The sequence below is a fragment of the Lycorma delicatula genome, chromosome 2 (assembly GCF_047948215.1).
Source record: "Lycorma delicatula isolate Av1 chromosome 2, ASM4794821v1, whole genome shotgun sequence".
NCBI classification, from domain to species: Eukaryota; Metazoa; Arthropoda; class Insecta; order Hemiptera; family Fulgoridae; genus Lycorma; species Lycorma delicatula.
Window position 1 is genome coordinate 51,156,249 of NC_134456.1, and position 20,850 is coordinate 51,177,098.

Consider the following 20,850-nt stretch of genomic DNA (forward strand, 5'->3'; position numbering starts at 1 on the left):
CAGTTTCCCTCGCAAAATATTTAATATGACTAAAAAAGTAATCTACGCAGATGATTCTGATTAGGCCACTATTACATGGATAACTCAACTTTTACTTCATAGAAGGGTGTGTTTCTGCACTTCGGAAACTGGTTTTAGGGAAAAATATTCTCAGGAGGATAATAGAGCTTAAGCAAATTTTTGTAATTGATATGATTTAATCAGAAAACACCCTAACAAATAGGTAGGTTCTAGTAGAAGAGCACAGCATACAGTACAAAATAATTCAATCTCTTCAAGAAATTCAGAAATTTAAGGAAGGTCATCCATCAAGCTGATTACACAGATGAAATCTACGTTTATAACAGATACAGTCATAGTAAAAGTGAGACACATAAAGTAAGAAGTTCGGAAGAAGTGAGAGATCTTTATTAAGGCTTGTAATATGCAACAGGTGAAATAGGTTCATTATAAGTTGTTTCACAATGTCGAGATGAAATATTGTCAGTTACTGTAGTGAAATGAATTTTTTTTAAATATTCAAAATCGTTGCAAGAAAAACTATTGTCCAATTTGCTAGATAAAAATGGTACGGCGGGCGACTTATAGCTGTGCATATAAGCCGACGGCTGGCTTACCGCGCTATTTACTATCCTGAAAATATCTTATACTAACTTAATTGCTGTTTTTTTTTTTTAATTTCAACAGCACAACTACTTTTTTCAATTTATTAATGTAATTATAATTACTAGCATAAATAGCTTATTACCGTTACTTTAATCTAATTAGCTTGCATGTATGAGACATCTGTCAGATTTCCTCAAAACCACTTAATGATTCGTCACTACTAGACGTATAAATGTCATTATCACTATCTCTAATTATAAATGATACTAAAGAATCGTGTATTAAAGGCTCTCGTGATCGATATTCATTTTCGATGTCTATCACATGATCACATTTCAGTCAGTATCCGGTCTTCTGGTCCCATTAAACTGATTTGTTCTTCAAACAGACTTTTCACTCTTTCAATATTAAATGCCGTATTTTGATTGCGAATGTATTGTTTTATTTTTGCCCATATCATTTCTATTGGGTTTAAATCTGAATGATATGGAAGCAGACGTAATACATTGTGGCCTTCTTTTTCTAACATGTCATCCAAAAGGTAGCGCGCGAATCTCTGTTTGTTTAACTTTATTATTTCATATTAAGGAAGCTCTAACAAAATTCTATTCCTTTTTGATTAAGCCAAGATATCATTTGATTTTTGGTGCTGTTAGATGTCAGTGTCTTTTCAGTTAAAACGTTGTAGTAAGATGCATTATCAATTACGAGAACATTTTTTGTTTCTTTAGGAAGGTTAAATAATAATTTTTCATTGATCAACTTCATATAATTACAATTCATTTGGTTGTGGTAATCTCCTGAACGGTGACTAGCCTGCCACATAGTGAGAACATTAGGAACAAATCCTCTTTCTCCTCCGGCATGGATAACGATCAAACGCTCTCCTTTAGAGATCGGTTGTCGAAGGAATTTTCCTGAACAGTCTCCCCAGGACTTGCCAGAAACATCTGGCAAGTCCTTAAGTCCATCTAGCAAGTTACTAAGGACGTAAGTTTCGTCCGTGTAAATAATCACGGCCAGATTCGGCCGTGATTCTCTGTAATATTTTTTGGCCTGCAAATACTTTATCCTTTTGTCCCGTATATCACTCCTTTCGACCAATTCAGAAAAATTACCTTGGTTCTTTCTCCACTTAAAACCGAGATCTTTTAATATAATTCGAATACTTTTTTCACTAACGTTAAAGTCAATCCTGTCTTTTAGTGCTGCGCGCAATAACTCGGCTGTGGGAAGACGATTTTCTGTTATGTGAAACTTATACACCAATCTCTGAACAATATATTTATCAAAATCGTACAATCAAAATTGGCCTTGATTTTTACCGGCGCTTGTTAGGGTTACGAACGACTCAAAAAAAAGTATTATGAAACATTTGATTGTCCGAACTCATAGAAGCGGAATTGGAAACAGTTATTTTTTCAAATTCATTTTTAATCAGTCGGGTCGAAACGCCAGTAGCTTCAACAGCCCGATCTCGAGCTTTTGTTAGTGGGATCGTTGGGGCATCTGTTGACGCCTCTTTTTTCATAAACTTATATACTCTCCAAACGATTTCCCTACTTCGACTATGAAACACTTTACCTCCAAGTTTAAGAATAGTAATTTTGATAATAATAATTTTTTTTGGAATTGAAGAAATGGAAGATCAAACTAGCAAATAATTAAAAAAATAGGTATGAGGTACTTTGATGTTATAAACTTTATTTAAATTACTTTGGTTTTTTAAAATACTTCTTTATTTTGATATATCTGTAGAAATGATCTATGAACGTAAAAATAATTGATGTCATACAATATTCTATACAGGCCAACAATCAGTCATTTATCTTTTGTTACTTTTAGATAATTATACCACAAATTCCTTATGAGTAATTTTAGTTATTATGTTATATAATAGCAAAAGAATTAAAATCATACATTGATCAAATACATCTTATATCACACATATATTACATGAAGACTATATTAGACAAATTTATCTATAGAATAATTCTCTATACACTAGCAATAAATTGTTCTTTGAAAAAACTGAGAGGTCTAGTGTTGATATGACAAAGCTCTACCAACCAGACCTCATCACTGAGTAGGCTCTATGCTCTGTGTAAAATTATATGAATAAGTTGAACATCATTCAACTTGGCTACCATTGAAAGATCTGTTTTCTTTTTAGTTGTTTCATATTTTTTTTTTAAATTTATAAATTACTAGCCGTGGCCCGCGACTTTGTCCGCGTGGGATTTATTCACTCGTTACAAATAGTACTTCATTGTGAAAATTGATTCGCAAAAATTAACGACTATATGATACATAGCTGAAACCCGCGACTTCGTCCACGTCGGAATCACTTAATTTATTGAATATAGCTGCCCGACCCGGCTTCACACGGTTGGTGTACCCATTTAAAAAAATAAGATATTTGTAGCAGTCGTCAGGGTTTTGGGCCACTTGTTCAGTCGTTTCTGCGGTAAAATACATCCTTTGGCCGTTTTCTAACTGGACGGCTAACTGCAAGACTGTAGGATGTCGCTCGTGAATGGGAAATTCTAAAATTCGCCAAACAGCTTCGGATGTACTTATGTACCAGCCATTTACATAGTTTTCCACTTCATTGTTTGGGTTTTTGACGCTAAAAGTAACTTGGTCAGATCCTTTATTGATATATTTACAAATGTCTTTGATGGCTTGTATTGAGTGGCAGTACTCGATATTTATATGCGCGTTAAACATCCTGAACAATAATGGAGAATAAGGGACAATCCACCTATTATCTATATAGAAAGTACTTCCTCTGATATTTAGCGTAGCGCTCTGGCCTCCATTTTCGGCGTCACGACGACGATAAACTCCGGTTTGGGTATCGTTGACGAAACGTCGAGGGTACTTTTTTGTGCAGATACCGTTTTCCATACATGGTCCTGTTAAGTTATGCTCTCCGCATGGACCGTGCACCATATTTTTAGTCACGATATCGTACAATATCGGGTAGTTTTGTTGGTTGGGCAGTTCCGCAACTACGACTCTATCAATTTCGTCTGGCTGGATTTTTCTTTCTAGCAGAAACAGCAAATGACAGTGAGGTAAACCCCGCTTCTGCCACTCCACACTTGCCATGTAACATTTCACTTTGCCGAATATTTCATCTTTTGTGAATAATTTTATGAATTTTTTCATCTTTAAATGAAATACCCTTGAAATTATTTTTATTGCCCTAGCCTGTAAACTATTTCTAGAAAGTTGAAATCTTAATCTTTTGGGGATTTTGAAATGATAAGAAAACAAAATACTACATCAACTAATACTAAATTATTTGCTTACATGTTGAACAGGAATTAGCCTGTATATGAAGTGGTGATTAAAAAATTCAAAATATTTTCAAGGAAAAATATTCGATATCGCACACAACCGCTGCGTACGAAGCCGACCGCGAGCCGCGCGGCACTTTATTTTGTGACATTGACTCCCCTCCCACACTGCAGTGACGCTTAGGTCACATGCTGCTGCCTAGCTAGCCGAGCGGTGTGTGGGCGGAGCGAGGGAGCAGAGCAGGCGGTGGTGGGGACGCGAGCGTCAAGAGAGACACGACGACGACGGACAGTTGCTAGTTACTGAATTACAAAGATAGAAAAATTAAAATAAGTTGCTTAAATAACGCGGTAAAAAGTAGCCTATGTTCATCAGGGATAATGTCGGCTTCTAATGGAAAAAGAATTTTTCAAATCGGTCCAGTAGTTTCGGAGCCTATTCAATACAAACAAACAAACAAATCTTTCCTCTTTATAATATTAGTGTAGAATAGTTATTATTGATTGTCTACATCTCTATTTATTAAGAAGATAAAATAATTCTCTATACACTAGCAATAAATTGTTCTTTGAAAAAATTGAGAGGTCTGGTGTTGATATGACAAAGCTCTACCAACCAGAGTTCATCACTGAGTAGGCTCTATGCTCTGTGTAAAATTATATGAATAAGTTGAACATCATTCAACTTGGCTACCATTGAAAGATCTGTTTTCTTTTTAGTTGTTTCATATTCTTTTTTAAATTTATAAATTATTAGTTATTATTGATTGTCTACATCTCTATTTATTAAGAAGATAAACTACTGGCATGACAATCACTAGTTATTAATAAGAATAAGAACAAAATGAAGATCCTGCTTTCATGTAAAAAAACCCCTAAGTATTTAGTACTTTAGGTGCTACTGCACCTGCTGTCTGATGAATTTGAAATTTCTGGAAGAAAATAAATTTTTATACACTCAAAATCACAGTATGTATTTAAGATGGTTAATGAAATACACTCCTCCTCTATGAATCATGAGACCTTGCCGTTGGTGAGGGGGCTTGAGTGCTCAGGGATACAGAGTAGCTGGACCGAAGGTGCAACCATATCGGAGAGGTATCTGTTGAGAGCCAGACTAAGGAATGATTCCTGAAAGAGGGCAGCAGCTCTTTCAGTAGTTGTTAGGGGCGTGAGTCACAATGACTTAAACGGCCGTATCAACATCACTCAGTCCTCTGAGTACTGCGCAGCTGAAAGCAATGGAAAACTACAGCTGCTTTTTTTCCAAGAAAATGTGGCTCTCTGCATTTTCACATAGCAACAATGGAGGCGCCTTCCTTGGTAAAATATTCCGGAGGTAAAATAGTCCCCCGTTCGGATCTCCGGGTGGGGACTACTAAGGAAGGGGTCACCAGAAAATTAAAAAATAACATTCTACGAGTCGGAGCGTGGAATGTTAGAAGCTTAAAAAAGGTTGGTAGGCTAGAAAATTTAAAAAGGGAAATGGATAGGGTGAATGTGGATATAGTAGGAATTAGTGAGGTTCGATGGGAAGAGGAAGGCGACTTTTGGTCAGGTGATTTTAGAGTAATTAACTCAGCGTCAAATAATGGGCAGGCAGGAGTAGGTTTCGTGATGAACAAGAAGATAGGGAGGAGAGTGGAGTATTTCAAAACGCATAGCGATAGAATCATTGTAATAAGGATAAAATCAAAACCTAAACCGACAACGATTGTTAACGTTTATATGCCTACAAGCGCCCATGATGATGATGAGGTAGAGTGTGTATACGAAGAGATTGATGAAGCAATTAAACACGTAAAGGGAGATGAAAATTTAATAATAGTTGGAGATTGGAATGCAAGCATTGGAAAAGGCAAGGAAGGAAATATAGTGGGTGAATATGGGCTGGGCAAAAGGAATGAAAGAGGGGACCGACTTATAGAATTTTGCACGAAGTATAATTTAGTAATTGCCAACACCCAATTTAAAAATCATAATAGAAGAATATACACTTGGAAAAAGCCAGGCGATACTGGAAGGTATCAGATAGATTATATCATGGTTAAGCAAAGATTTAGAAATCAACTCGTTGACTGCAAAACTTACCCTGGAGCAGACATTGATAGCGACCATAATTTGGTGATAATGAAATGTAGATTGGGGTTTAAAAACCTGAAGAAAAGTTGTCAGATGAATCGGTGGAATTTAGAGAAGCTTGAGGAAGAGGAGGTAAAGAAGATTTTTGAGGAGGACATCGCAAGAGGTCTGAGTAAAAAAGATATGGTAGAAAATGTAGAAGAAGAATGGGAGAATGTTAAAAAGGAAATTCTTAAATCAGCTGAAGCAAACTTAGGCGGAATAAAGAGAACTGGTAGAAAACCTTGGGTTTCAGACGATATATTGCAGCTGATGGATGAACGTAGAAAATATAAGAATGCTAATGATGAAGAAAGTAAAAGGAACTATCGGCAATTAAGAAATGCTATAAATAGGAAATGCAAACTGGCGAAAGAAGAGTGGATTAAAGAAAAGTGTTCAGAAGTGGAAAGAGAAATGAACATTGGTAAAATTGACGGAGCATACAGGAAAGTTAAGGAAAATTTTGGGGTACATAAATTAAAATCTAATAATGTGTTAAACAAAGATGGTACACCAATATATAATACGAAAGGTAAAGTCGATAGATGGGTGGAATATATTGAAGAGTTATACGGAGGAAATGAATTAGAAAATGGTGTTATAGAGGAAGAAGAGGAAGTTGAGGAGGATGAAATGGGAGAAACAATACTGAGATCTGAATTTAAGAGAGCATTAAAAGATTTAAATGGCAGAAAGGCTCCTGGAATAGACGGAATACCTGTAGAATTACTGCGCAGTGCAGGTGAGGAAGCGATTGATAGATTATACAAACTGGTGTGTAATATTTATGAAAAAGGGGAATTTCCGTCAGACTTCAAAAAAAGTGTTATAGTTATGATACCAAAGAAAGCAGGGGCAGATAAATGTGAAGAATACAGAACAATTAGTTTAACTAGTCATGCATCAAAAATCTTAACTAGAATTTTATACAGAAGAATTGAGAGGAGAGTGGAAGAAGTGTTAGGAGAAGACCAATTTGGTTTCAGGAAAAGTATAGGGACAAGGGAAGCAATTTTAGGCCTCAGATTAATAGTAGAAGGAAGATTAAAGAAAAACAAACCAACATACTTGGCGTTTATAGACCTAGAAAAGGCTTTCGATAACGTAGATTGGAATAAAATGTTCAGCATTTTAAAAAAATTAGGGTTCAAATACAGAGATAGAAGAACAATTGCTAACATGTACAGGAACCAAACAGCAACAATAACAATTGAAGAACATAAGAAAGAAGCCCTAATAAGAAAGGGAGTCCGACAAGGATGTTCCCTATCTCCGTTACTTTTTAATCTTTACATGGAACTAGCAGTTAATGATATTAAAGAACAATTTAGATTCGGAGTAACAGTACAAGGTGAAAAGATAAAGATGCTACGATTTGCTGATGATATAGTAATTCTAGCCGAGAGTAAAAAGGATTTAGAAGAAACAATGAATGGCATAGATGAAGTCCTACACAAGAACTATCGCATGAAAATAAACAAGAACAAAACAAAAGTAATGAAATGTAGTAGAAATAACAAAGATGGACCCCTGAATGTGAAAATAGGAGGAGAAAAGATTATGGAGGTAGAAGAATTTTGTTATTTGGGAAGTAAAATTACTAAAGATGGACGAAGCAGGAGCGATATAAAATGCCGAATAGCACAAGCTAAACGAGCCTTCAGTAAGAAATATAATTTGTTTACATCAAAAATGAATTTAAATGTCAGGAAAAGATTTTTGAAAGTGTATGTTTGGAGTGTCGCTTTATATGGAAGTGAAACTTGGACAATCGGAGTATCTGAGAAGAAAAGGTTAGAAGCTTTTGAAATGTGGTGCTATAGGAGAATGTTAAAAATCAGATGGGTGGATAAAGTGACAAATGAAGAGGTATTGCGGCAAATAGATGAAGAAAGAAGCATTTGGAAGAATATAGTTAAAAGAAGAGACAGACTTATAGGCCACATACTAAGGCATCCTGGAATAGTCGCTTTAATATTGGAAGGACAGGTAGAAGGGAAAAATTGTGTAGGCAGGCCACGTTTGGAGTATGTAAAACAAATTGTTGGGGATGTAGGATGTAGAGGGTATACTGAAATGAAACGACTAGCACTAGATAGGGAATCTTGGAGAGCTGCATCAAACCAGTCAAATGACTGAAGACAAAAAAAAAAAAAATGAAATACTGTTGATCAGTAAGTACTACTCCCATTTGGATACATTATTTTCCAATCTGCTGGTAAAGATGAGGGTGGATTAGATGGCTACTCCCTGCAAAAACCTTGAGCTTTCCTATAGTACATGTTTTTCTTATTCTAAAGTTTCTCTAAGAGTAGACAGTCCTTTCTCATCATTTACCCCTTGTACTTAACATCTTCTTTGTAACTGGTGTTAGTGGTTTTGGGTGTAGGTTGCTGGATTCTGCTAGGTCATCCTGATGAGCATACTAGATGAGCTAGTAAATGCATCCTCGATGTTGTTGGGTAGAGTTGCAGTCTGTTAACTACTCAGACATTTTCTTTCTAATGCTTGCACAATAAGATTAATAGTTTAAATGTCTTCTGGTAAAATCTCTTAATCACTTTTAAATTGCAAACAAATACAGTAAAAATAGTTTAACAAACTGAATTAATTTAGGCCTAGAAAAAATAAAAATATAATTATGTTATAAGTAGCCTACACTATTAATCAAACAGAATTTAACCCCACGGACCACATTGCTAAAAGTAATTTAATTGTTTGAAGTGGAAAATCAAATACAGACACCACTGAGCAAGTAATACTTGACCATAGTTTCAATTTTCTTGTGGCTAAAAATTACAAGAAAAAAATACTGTTCTCTGATTGGTTGAAGGAAAAGAAGAAATTACAAGATGGTGAGCATGAATGAATAGAAATATCTATAGATATAGCTTATACACATACCTTATGAAATTTTGTATTGTGAATTTATTAAGCGAAAATTTAGTTATATAAATAAAATGTTAGGATATTTACAATTAAAACTCTGAATGTTTGAGTGTCAGAGACTATAATAAAACATGAATAAAAATGAAAGTAGGATATCTATATTAAGAATATATATGCAAGTACACATCCAGAATGGTGCTATTATAAATAGAGGTATAAATAAACTGTTTTTTATTGATACCTTTATATTGATTGAAAAGTCTTTTGTTCCTGTCTTTTGACTGAACAGTTTTTATTCCTTTCTCTATTCTCTGAATAAATACACAGCTGCTATTAGAAATTTATAATTAAAATATTGTAATGTAATCTGTTTTTTTTTTTTTTTTTAGCAGAATTCTATTACTGCCATTGCCGACCACTCACTTTTTCATTTCCATTCATTTTAGAAATTTGCAAATAAACTTTATGCAAGTAAAAACTGTAAATTTACTGTAAGACTATGTAAAACATGTTTAATACAAATTAGTTGAAATAATAACACTGATAACATAATTTTTGTTTTCTAATATGCGAAACATGATTTTAATCTGTTTTTTGATGCTGAAAATGAATATGAACCAGAATATCACCCACCATTTTTGAAAAATTTTTAAATTTTAATTAAAGATTTTTTTTCATTTTTCAACATATAGCGTTTTAAGCTCCTATATTGTATTTTGTTAGCTCATTTTTTATTGTTTAACTATGTTAACATAATTTGTAAGCTATAAATAAACAATACCAGACAAGGAATTAAATCATATCATAGTTGCATATTATGACATCATATCTAATACTGAAGAGTGAGCCTTCATGGACAAGATTAATGATGTCTGTGCAGGTCAAAATAAGTAGCTGAAAACAAAACTATTGACAACTATTTAAAAAAAAAAAAAACTGAACAGTTTTAAATAATATATAAACACCACGAAGCACAACCCAGTTACATATTCAACAAACCAACATAAAACTAACTTAATATATTATTCAACAAAACAATATAACACTACTTTCTACAAATATATAATGTAAAAATTTACATCAAATTATGTAATTGTGAATAGAATGAATGTGTAGACAGAAATATAAAGCTAATTTTTTTTTTTTAAATATTTTGTTTGCCAATAAAATACTTAAACCCCTGGCCTTATTAGAAACTACTGTTTCCACCTGTGGAGTAAAGCTTTCTTACTTATGGTTGAGTGAGAAATAATAATTGAGAATTTTTGTATGATTAGCTGATCAAATGAAAAATTAATAAATTTTAAAAAGAAGAATACTATTACAATTAAATGAAAAGTTAAAAGAAAAAAAATAGTTTAACCCACTTTTACAGTGAAACTCTAGCAATGAATTCCTTGCATCATTTTAGATTTTCATTCGTTCATGTTTATCGTAATAGAATTACTATTAAAATTATCACTGATAAAATTAGTCTAAAATTGATTTTTGGGTACTGTAATTTATACTGTAATGGTTAAAAAATTTTGTTCTGTGCTGATTCCATATACAAAAATCAATCTTAATAAATAATTGTAGGAAATATGTTAATCATTAGGTTACATTCTGTGCCTGTACAATATCTAAATAGTTAAAATTTTGTATAAAGGTATTTATTTAAAGATGTATCTCTTATATAAAAGAGAATGTCCTGACTGATTCACTGACTCATAATCAACATACAACTAAAACTATTATAGGAAGAGACTTGAAATTTTCAGGGTACCTTTGTATCTTTAAGTAAGCGTGCACTAAGAAAGGATTTTGCGAAATTTTGATTTTAAGGGGTTCAAATCGATAAAAAACTAAATTTCGTGTTCTACCTGTTGGACGTAAAAACAACATACGCGATACTAAATATTTTACGATTCGATTGCAATGTTTCCGGTATGTGTCTCCGCTATAGATTAAAAAACTAATGGACCGATTTACGCCCAGGGAAGAAGGGAGAAGGGAAAAATCGGAAAAGGGAAAATCGAAAAAGGGAAGAAGGGGGAAAAAGGGAAAAGGAAATGGAAAGTGAAAAGAGAAAAGAGGAAAGAGCAACTGGGAAAGGGAATTTTTTCATAGAATTGTTTCATTTTATAAAATTAAATGTTTCTGCACCTTTCTTGCAAGTACTACAAGGAAAATGGTCATTGTGATGTATCGACTTCTATGCATTCGGCGCCAGAATCTGACCCAGAGCGGTCGTGTTGTACACTCAGTCCAGATGGACGCACATACAAACGTTCAAATGAACTCTTATTTTATTAGTATACTTATAAGTTATTAAATTTAATTATACATGTTACGTTATATGTTAAATGTTCAATTATGCGTTATCGAAATGACAAGATATTAAATAAAAATTCAATAAGCAACAAGGCGTTGTTTCAATTTATCACCTATGCATCTACAGTTCATACTCGCTCTAAAACCTACCACAAAGGTTTTGTGGTCCTCCAAATTGCAACAGATCTAATACAATTTAAAAAAAGAAGACAGATAGATAAAAATGATTAAAAATGTTAATATATGCACCCAAATTAAATTTTCAACTTAGTGTCAAACTAAACTGCCTTGTTAAATACATTAATATTATAATTTTAAGCACCCTCTCAATAAATAAAGAGGAAATAAAATTAAAAAAAGCATCAACACAGTTGCAGGACTTCCTCCATGCACCTTTTTTTTTTATCCACGGCTTAAACACAACTTAATTTAAAAATATTTATCATTTTATTTAAATATAATATTTGTTTATATAAAAATAGAGTATCCACTTATCAACAATTGTAATACTTTGTTTCTATATAATTGTATTATACCAACAGTGCCAATTGTTAAGAAAATTAAACCTATAATATTTGTTGTTTATTTAATTGAATGATTCTAAATAAAGCGCGCACGCGCATACCGTATTTCATTCGCACGGATGTAACGGTACTAGCGGCCACTTTAAATAAATACTTTTTTACACAAAATATTAATCATTTATTTAATTCTATCCCTCACCTGTAACATTACAACATAGAAGACAACTACAGAAGCTGTACGTCAGTGCTACACTAATGCTCATTCTGGTGAAAGGAGGTACTAATAACGCACCATACCCACTTAGCCTAGATTACTTAGAGCACTTTTTTTTAAGGAGGGGATTTTACAAAAACATTTTTTTGGAAATATTATTAATTTTGTAATTAATAACAAATGTGCTTAAGAAAATTAAGACCTTAATTAGGGGAAATATCAAGATACTGAAGGTGACCTTACTCTACAGCCTCACTCCCTTGACCTTTTAATTTGAAAATTTAATGGCATCAATGCCCCATGTATAGAAGTAGTCTGCACAAGTTTGGTCAAAATTGGTAGAGTAGTTCTGGAGATGTAAGGTGATTTAGGATGTGACATCTAACACTGAACACACACAGGTACATACGAACATCTGGTTTTTTGGGTTCCTTAGGTGTCAAATCATAAAGATCCGGTGAAAACCGCATACGCCCAAATTGGACCGATCATGATACTTTCCCTTCTTTAGCTATAGCTCTGCCTTAGCGCTAGGCGGAAAAGTAATAATATTATTTTTTTTTTTTAAATACTCATTTAATGAAATTAGCAAAGTTTTTTGCTATTTTTCCTGCAGTCCTGCAGTCATTAGGTAATAAATTGGTTACTAAGATTGATACAGCTACAGCAATTTCTATCACAGTTGTTATTTTTTATTACAGATTGGCTCAAATAATTATATTTATTACAAAAAATTATTTTTTTCACTTTTTTTTCTACTGTTTTAAGTATGTTTAAATTTTAATCTATAAAGTATCTTTGATTAAAGTATGTATCTTTTGGGATAAAAGATCTCTTTTGCAGAGATCTTTGCTTTGTCAGAATATATGAACATGTATGTATGTATGTGTAAATTTAAATTAAAAACATTAAAAAATTCTTAAATACAGAATTGTTACAATCTCAGTTACTGATATAAAAAAAAATAATATCAATTTTTTTTTTATTTAATCAAATTTTTTCATATCTGTGACTGAGATGGTAAACATCTCTCTCACTCTCTCTCTCTCTTTCTCTCTATGTTTTGTAGGGCTTCTTCAAAGTTGCAATTTGTTAGAATATTTATTAACAATAAATTATATTTTTAGATATTTAATTATATGTGTGTGTGTGTGCATGCATGCTCACACCCATATTATTTTTAATTATGGAATCACTGTTTAGTATAGACTACATAGTTTTTATATAAAAGAATAAAAATTGTATATACTGTGAAGTCTCCTCACACATATGATTTCATATGGTAGATCGAACATAAAAGGTGTGTTATCTGTAACTGATTATCATTACTGGAATACAGAAGTAAATGAGATTGTTGAAGGATATAATAAAGCAAATGTAATTAATACTTTACATAACATCTGCCAATTTAAGGTATAAAATTGTTATTCAGCATATCGTGAGTATTTATATATTTTTCCATAGTTGATTGTAGTGGGAAGTATTGGTGTCACATCTGTGTTTTATTTTACATTTATTAGATTTGTTGAATGATTATGACGATAAACAAAGTACAATTAATTAAAGCTATTCACCGACTGAAACAGTACATCTGTTCCTGATTCCAGGATGTTTATAATTAAATCATTCTAAAACTGTACACTTATTAATATAATTTTTATTTGTTAATCAGCATGATGAATATAGTTAATAATTTTTTATCTGATAAATTATTTACATACAACTTAGTTTCTAAATACGTACAAATGTGCTTGAAGTAGAATTGCTAAGATGTAGGATTGTTACATTGCTCATTCTTAATGGTATTTCAAGTGGCAGTGTTTTTTAATACTGTTTGTCTTGAAGTTGTGAGTAAACTCCTTTAGCATAGAGTTAAATAATATATTCAATTTGTTTTTAATTTATCTTTCAATTTTTTTTTACCAATCTTTATGGCAGAGTAGTAGCATCTTGGCCTTTCATCTGGAAGTACCAGGTTCAAATCCCAATCAGGAATGGTTTTTTTCACATGTTGCAGAATTCATTTATCATTCATCTAGTAACTGTTAGAGGGCATAAGCCTGTTGTTACTATGTAAATAAATTTAAAAAAATTGATATTTGTGTTGTGTTTGTTATTTTTTTAATATTAAACAAATAAAACCAACAAACTTCAAATAAAACATTAGACCACACATTAAAGAATTTACTAACTACTTCAAGATGAGTACCATTAACAAAATATCTGCATTACCACTAATGAAGAAGTTTCATAATAAATCCAAAATATGTGGGGCACAATTTCATTAATAAAATTTAAAATTTGCTACAGAAACGTATTGCTAATCATTAAATATAATATTAACTATTCAATTATAGTAAAATTTATGTTTATATGCACTAAACGCTGATCTTAAATGTTTCCTTGCGGTGCAGGTGTAATAACTCACTGGGTTGGTCTAGTGGTGAACTCATCATCGCAAATCAGCTGATTTCAGAGTTGAGAGTTCTAAGGTTCAAATCCTATTAAAGGCAGTTACTTTTAAATGGATTTGAGTACTTGATCATGGATACCAGTGTTTTTTGGTGGTTGGGTTTCAATTAACCACACATCTCAGGAATGGTTGACAAGAAACTGCACAAGACTACACTTCATTTAAATTCATACATATCATCCTCAGTCATCCTCTGAAGTTATACCTTATGGTGGTTCTGGAGGCTGAATAGAAAAAGAGAGGTGCAGGTGCAAGCAGTTAAAAATCATTTCTGTCTATCTGGTTTCTTTTTTCAACTTAGGTATGATTTGATGGTTATTTTTTAATAGTCATGTTTTGACAATTAAAAATCTATAACCTGTTCTCCACAACAATGACTAGATATGTTGAATGTCTGCAACTGACTTGAAGGAGAGAAAGCCCAACTGCAATTAATTCCATTTTATTTGGTTGGCACCCGGTAACAACTGCCAATGGAAGGTTGATAATGAAATGAATTTTTTGTAGGGTGTATTAAGTAATAGATTTTATTTTAAATTTCTTCTTCCTCAGAAAATAGTTTAGTAAATAATTACCATTACAACATTTTTATTACATGAAATTTCAAAAAATCTGTTGTCTATTTTTTTTTTTAATTTTAAATATTAGCTGTATTCTTAATATATATTCAGAATATATCTAATAGAAAAACCCCCAAAAAGAAAAATCAAACCTATGAACTGAACTAACTTAATTTGATAAAGTTGTTTTCAGTAACAACTTTACAACTTTACCGATTTTAAATTGTGGGTATCAATGTTGTAATAAAAAATTCTTGTTTTTGTACAATTCTAATGAATAAGGTGAACTTACTAATAAATTCTCTCTAGTTTGAGAATAAACCCTCATAACAACTGAACATTCATACTTAATTTATGAGTATATTTATCTTCTACTATTTGACCTTTTTCAAGTTTTTGATTGTTTTTAGGAAGAAGAATATTTTACACCTATCTTCCAGTTTTAGAGAATTGGGGTACAAATCAATAATTGACAGCACACTGCTGCCATCATTATCTAATAGAATTATAAAATGTTACAGCACTTGTGTCGTCTTGGCTGATAAGGAAAAAGTTGCAGATACTCATGCAGAACTTTGTAAAATAATACACGTCTAATTAATTATACAAATACAGTGAGATGTTACTGAGGAAAATCTCTTTTTATTATGAGATGTAAAAAGTTAGAGGGCAAAAGATGACTCCCATTAAAGCTCATCAGGGCTAGGAATGGGGTGGTTGGTGTGGCAACTGGAAGCGTCACAAGATGGGTGTCTTCCCCTATGTTGTTGGGATGAGGAAAATCTGCCATCTTGGGTTTTAAGTTTCATTCTTTCATATTTTTTTTGCTGAATCTTTTAATATTTTTTTACTATTAAAAAACAAACAAACCATAAATATTTCTGATGGAAAAGATATATTTAAAGGACAGTAACACATCAACAATATTAGAACCTAAATTGTTACATTTTTTGTTAGAAAAAGATTATAGAAAGATTTAGAGAATATTGATGGAAGTATAGATTATGTTCCACTGGAAATCACAACAGAGATTTCTTTGAAGTATAATACTTACGTTAAATATCTCTAACGTAAGGAAGGAAATAAATGCTGAAGGAAAATATAATATAAAGATTCTGATATGATTCTGATATTCTTCATATATTAATATGGCTGTTTCAGTATATCTATGAGGATGTTAGATATCACAGATGGAGAAAAGAACACAGTTGTCAATTCTCAAACAATAAAGGGTACAAAAAAAGGTATTCTTCTTTGCTTCATGCGAATAGAGCAATTTTTTAGCCACAGACATCATCAGTGGCCAAACTCACTGAAAAGCAAAGGTATTCAGTTGTATGGTGACCCATTCACACAGTTCGTTATATCGTACCTTATTATTGTCATAAAGAAAAATCTGACTACTGCTTATTATTCCTCTTGTGTGAAAATATCATATGTCACAAATAGTGCAAAGTAATAAATAAATTAACTCCTTTCTGTCAAGAAATAATGAGGGTGTGCATTGTGTATGTGTGTGTGTGTGTGCATATGCATGTAAAACATCAGAACCTTTTAAAAGGCAGAGCTACTTCACTATCATGAAGACTCAGAGATTAGCTTACATATATGAAACTATGAGATAACATGACAAACTGTTCATGTGAAAAATTGTATACTTCAAAAATGCAGTTCAGCAATCCATCAATGCAAATTTTGTTTAAGCAGTAAACTGAGAGAATGCAAAACAAGACAAACAGTTCAAATCAAATAATGCTTTTGGGGCTCCTCCTCTATGCAGTAGGCTTCCATCCTGCCTAATGTTCTTGTGGAGAACAAGGTCTCCTAACAGGAGGACCACAGTACAACAGTGACCAATATTTGACCAGTTCCAATAATTTGCTGCAACAAACTACTTTCCCAATAGATTCTGAAGAGCCTGCCAAGAATAGACTCAAAGTTTTCTAAAGAAGATTCTTACTCAATCTCCAGAATTGTGGATTGCAGGGTGATTGGGAATATTCAACTGAAATATATAAACCATTCAGCCAGACTTCCATGAAGGTTAGGGAAGGCTTATCTAACTATCTTTTAAAATATATATTTATTTTTGAAATTCAAATCTTTCTTAATGATTTTCAAAGTATTTGAGTTAAAGACCTCATGGAGTTCATTTACCCTAAAAATTATACTTGAATTGTCAGTTCTTTATAGATTTAATGAAGGATAAATAGTGATGACTATACTATGACAACAATTGAGCGAATATTATTAAATGCTATGATAAGTGAACTAAATATAGATATTACTTTTTTTTGGTTTATAATTTTAAAGTTTTTTAATATTTTTTTTGTCTGGTTTTTGTTTTTTAATTGCAGGTATGATAAAGGGAAATTTTGTGTAAACACATTATAGCTTCATTATGAGTGTTATTTCAACTGAATCTAGAGCAGTATTACCAATGGAAACAAAAGATATTTGTGAAAGGTATGTAAATGTAATGATTTCATTAAGTTAAAATTTGATTTTTATTTCTTTTTTTAAGCAATTTGATATAAAAGTACTTTTCTTGTGTTTGTAGAAATGTTTATTAATTTGTTGGAAGTTAGATTTTTCAGTGGCACAAGAAGCTATCTTAGTTAAATATTAGCTTAATAATTTAAATAAATTTATTAAATTTGGTTTGAATGCTGACTTTTAAACATTAAAAAAGTTTTAAATTTTTATAAATAAGCTGCACTCTGTTCACTTGAACAAAATTTCACTTATGAGTGACAGTAGGTAAATGACAATTTTAAGAAAATGTTTAGTTGCGAAGCTCTTAGTCATTTCTGCATTCAGGAATATCACCATCAAAGTAATATTGTATCTTTATTCTCATCTTTCATCTTAAAAATTATTTATATACTTTTCTGATTTATGAGTTAACATAATTTAAAGTGACTAGATGTTTACATGATCAAGGCCTTTTTTTAATATTCTAAGTTAAAATATAAATTATCAGACCCTTGCAACTACAGTTAGATGTTAATTGCAACTACCAACTGGTAAAAAATAAATATTTTATCAGATCAGTATAATGTATTCTGTAAATTACATTAGCTGTTCCCCGCTCCTTTGGTGATGTGGATTTTGGATTTGTATCTAGAATAAATTTTCAAAAGAAACATTAGACTTTTGTTAAAATTTTACCATAATTTAAGGGTTGATGTTTTAGTGGGCATATTGAAAAATTTGCCTTTTTTAGTTTGGTAAATTCTTTCTAGTATTTGACCTTATCCTGGGAATGTTCATATACTGCAGACCAGTATACTGTAATGTTTGCATATTGTAAGATATGAGATGTATATCTCATATCTTACATATGAGATATACATCTCATATGTAAGAGATGTATATCTCTTACATATGTATCTCTATGTAAGAGATACATAGCAATACGTGCTATGTATCTCTTTATGATAGTCTCCTGTAGATTAGGTTCAAAACTCATCAATTTTATACACATTAAAATTACCTTTAATACGGGAAACCCTTTGCAGTAATTGAACTTCAAGTTCATCCTCTTCAAAAATCACTCCTTTAGAAACTAAGCCACATTTTAATATAATTTTTTTTCAAGACGGCTGAAATTGTTTCCTTTTACATTAATAATAAGGGCGTTGTCTGACACAATAAACGAATTATATTCGAGAACAGCTAACACGCTAAACCATTTCTCAAAATACGTGCTATGTATCTCTTTATGATAGTCTCCTGTAGATTAGGTTCAAAAATCCAGAGACCACGATTGATAAACCCGGTATAACTGCTTATATGGGTAATTATGAGACGCCTACCTTTACCCTACGGAGCCTTATTATCGCTTGATAAGCCACACAGAAAGGCTTCTTTTGACGAATTCACAGCTTTATCTTTCCAAACGAAACTTTTTGTGTGGACTTCGCTGACCTAATTTTCATCCACATAATGTATTCTACGGCCTTCTTTCCTCATTTTCTTTATTTCAGTGAGGTAATGTCTTCACCATATAATGATATCATCCCTGTCAAAGCACTTTCCCGGCCCCGTTTTTCGTATTTAAAATTCATACTTTTTAATAATTTATAAAAAGTTGTTCTTCAGAAATCTGGTAGATCGTTTTCGTCATTTACCACTCGTAAAAATTTGTCTATTGTAGGCAGTTCGTTTCAAAAATAAAATTCTTGCACTTTTTTACGAATCACGTTTTTATCAAAATCGTCAATTTGTTCTTCAATTGATCTGCGGGTGTTTGTTTTCTTAGGAGACCGTAATTCATTAGTAGATTTATACCGCGAATCATATTGTACATTGAAACAACTTCCACTTACGTTAGCAGTTTTATTAAGACATCCGAAATCAACCCGTTGGATTACTCTGTAATTCACCTTTGTAAGCATTTACAGTGACGTGTTTTTCCGCACGACTTAAGTGCTTTTTTCGTGGCAACTTTTCGAAGGGGATATCAATAATCGTGTACTATTATCAGCTGAATCGCTGTCAGACATGGTGTCAAAATAATGGTATAACTCAAGACGTACCGACACAGATCTAGGAATATAATACTCTCACGTTCCAGTAAACTTAAAAAATACGAGAAAAAAAGAGTGATCACATGAAAAAATTAAGGGTTTTAATAGAACTGAGAATATATAACACGATATAAAAGTTTGATTACATGATTACTATATGACTAATTATACGGTGACTAATGTATGAGTAATGATTATAGTGTTCTATATAGATATGGCCGCGTTGTGAATCGGCACTGTTACACGGGACGGACTCAGCAGAATCATGACGAACTCATTCACACAAAAGAAATGTTTGTTTATTCTTCACTATATAAGCTAACTGAATACAGTATACATATCTTATTAAAATCTCGTACAAATTTCTCAAGCGGACCCAACCCTCCCGTATCTTCATAGACAAAGTCCCTTCTTTTTACATTTATGTTTGAGACTAGAATTCCAATCTTCGTAATATCAACATCGACATAACCGCTAAATATTTTATATATAAACATTATGTTATATGCACTCCTTCTCTTTTGTAAAGTGAAGATGCATTTGATAATTTTCTTCATGGTAAAAATTGGACTCCTTTCACATAAACCTCGGTAGTGCAGTGTTAATAGCAATCGTGTCTGGATTGCTTCTATCTTGTTTGTAGTGCAGTCACGATTGTAATTGCACACTGTGGAGCAATAATCTAACACGAGTCTTACAGTGGTCTTATGTAATCTCAGTAAAGTATTTGCCATGCGAAATCATCTTGCCACTCAAAGAAGCAGTCCTAAATTTTTTCTAGCCTTAGAATATTATCAATAGAGATATAATATTATCAACATGGCCAGTGAATAACAATTTGGTATCAAAAAGCACATCCAGATAGCGTATATTAGTCACTCTTCTAATATTTTCACTAGCAATTCAGTAGCCATATTTAATAGCGTTTTCCTAGAGTATGTCATTACGACTGTTTTGTCGAGGTTTAAGGGTATCTTGCCGATCGACCATTCATGCACTCGATCTTTACCTTCTTGCAATATTTTCTAGTCGCACTACTGTAGATCTTAATTTCATCGACAAACAAAAATATATTATTCTTAATACTTAGGATTATTTCATTGATAAATAAAATAAAAAGGAAACGGTTCCAAATTGGACCCTGCGGCACTCCAGAGATAGCATTGTATTCATCAGATAACTCTCCAGTCACCTTGATTCTAAACTTCCTTCTTTCCAGATTAGACCTTATCCATTGTAGTAGTATTTTACCAGCAATTTCTTTTGAAACCAGCTAGTTTTCAAAGCAATATTCTATGCGATACTGAATC

At 32.2% G+C, this 20,850-nt stretch overlaps 1 protein-coding gene across 7 annotated transcripts in view; it reads left to right on the forward strand.

Moving 5' to 3' along the window:
* The window catches only part of per (period circadian regulator), a 178,878-nt gene that overhangs the window by 28,320 nt on the left and 129,708 nt on the right, over positions 1-20,850 (forward strand). For all 7 annotated transcript variants that reach the window (XM_075355260.1, XM_075355262.1, XM_075355263.1 and 4 more), the window contains exon 2: positions 17,366-17,474. In XM_075355260.1, coding sequence (XP_075211375.1) covers positions 17,410-17,474 — 65 coding nt within the window. In that variant the 5' untranslated portion in view covers positions 17,366-17,409. The remainder of the gene's footprint in view (positions 1-17,365; positions 17,475-20,850) is intronic.